Raw genomic sequence first — 515 nt, 5'->3', positions numbered from 1 at the left:
GCCGGCTGCCGCGGGCCTGCTGCTGCTGCTGCTGCTGCTGCTGCTGCTGGGAGCGAGACGGCGAGCGGGACCTGTGGCGGTCTTCCCGCTGCCGCTGCGCTGCAGTTTTCTTGTCGCAAAAAGGGGCCTGGCCAGAAGGAGAAAAGTCCACGTTCAGCGACACGCCGCTGCAGCAAAAGCAGCAACGAAGCAGCCACTGTGTTGCTGCAGCAGCAGCTAGTGCGTGCGGAACCGCAACAGCAGCAGAAGCGCCGGAAACAGCGGCAGCAGCAGCAGCAGCGGCAGCAGCAGCAACAGCAGCAGCAGCAGCATCAACAGCAGCAGCAGCAGCATCAACAGCAGCAGCAGCAGCAGCAGACCCGACAGTGACCCCGTGCAGGTGGTTGCGGGCCTCAACAGCATCAGCAGTGCGGGCGAAGTGCACAAAGCCGCAGCCGCGCTCCAGCAAAAACTGAAAGCGGTCGAGGGGCCCGAAGCAGCTGAACAGCCGCCGCGTCTCGCCCAGGAACTCCGGC

At 65.0% G+C, this 515-nt stretch overlaps 1 protein-coding gene across 1 annotated transcript in view; it reads right to left on the bottom strand.

Moving 5' to 3' along the window:
• Nucleotides 1-515, bottom strand: part of ETH_00041895 (uncharacterized protein) — a gene marked incomplete at both ends in the record, with an annotated part of 3,887 nt that overhangs the window by 1,754 nt on the left and 1,618 nt on the right. Inside the window, 2 exons of the mRNA XM_013375260.1 lie at nucleotides 72-167; nucleotides 360-479. Of these exons, the coding sequence (XP_013230714.1) occupies nucleotides 72-167; nucleotides 360-479 (216 nt within the window). The remainder of the gene's footprint in view (nucleotides 1-71; nucleotides 168-359; nucleotides 480-515) is intronic.

The sequence above is a fragment of the Eimeria tenella genome, genomic scaffold (assembly GCF_000499545.2).
Source record: "Eimeria tenella Houghton genomic scaffold, Eth_scaff2613, whole genome shotgun sequence".
In the NCBI taxonomy this organism is placed as follows: Eukaryota; Apicomplexa; class Conoidasida; order Eucoccidiorida; family Eimeriidae; genus Eimeria; species Eimeria tenella.
Note: the sequence above shows the minus strand (reverse complement) of the source record. Positions and strands in the feature narration are given on the sequence as shown.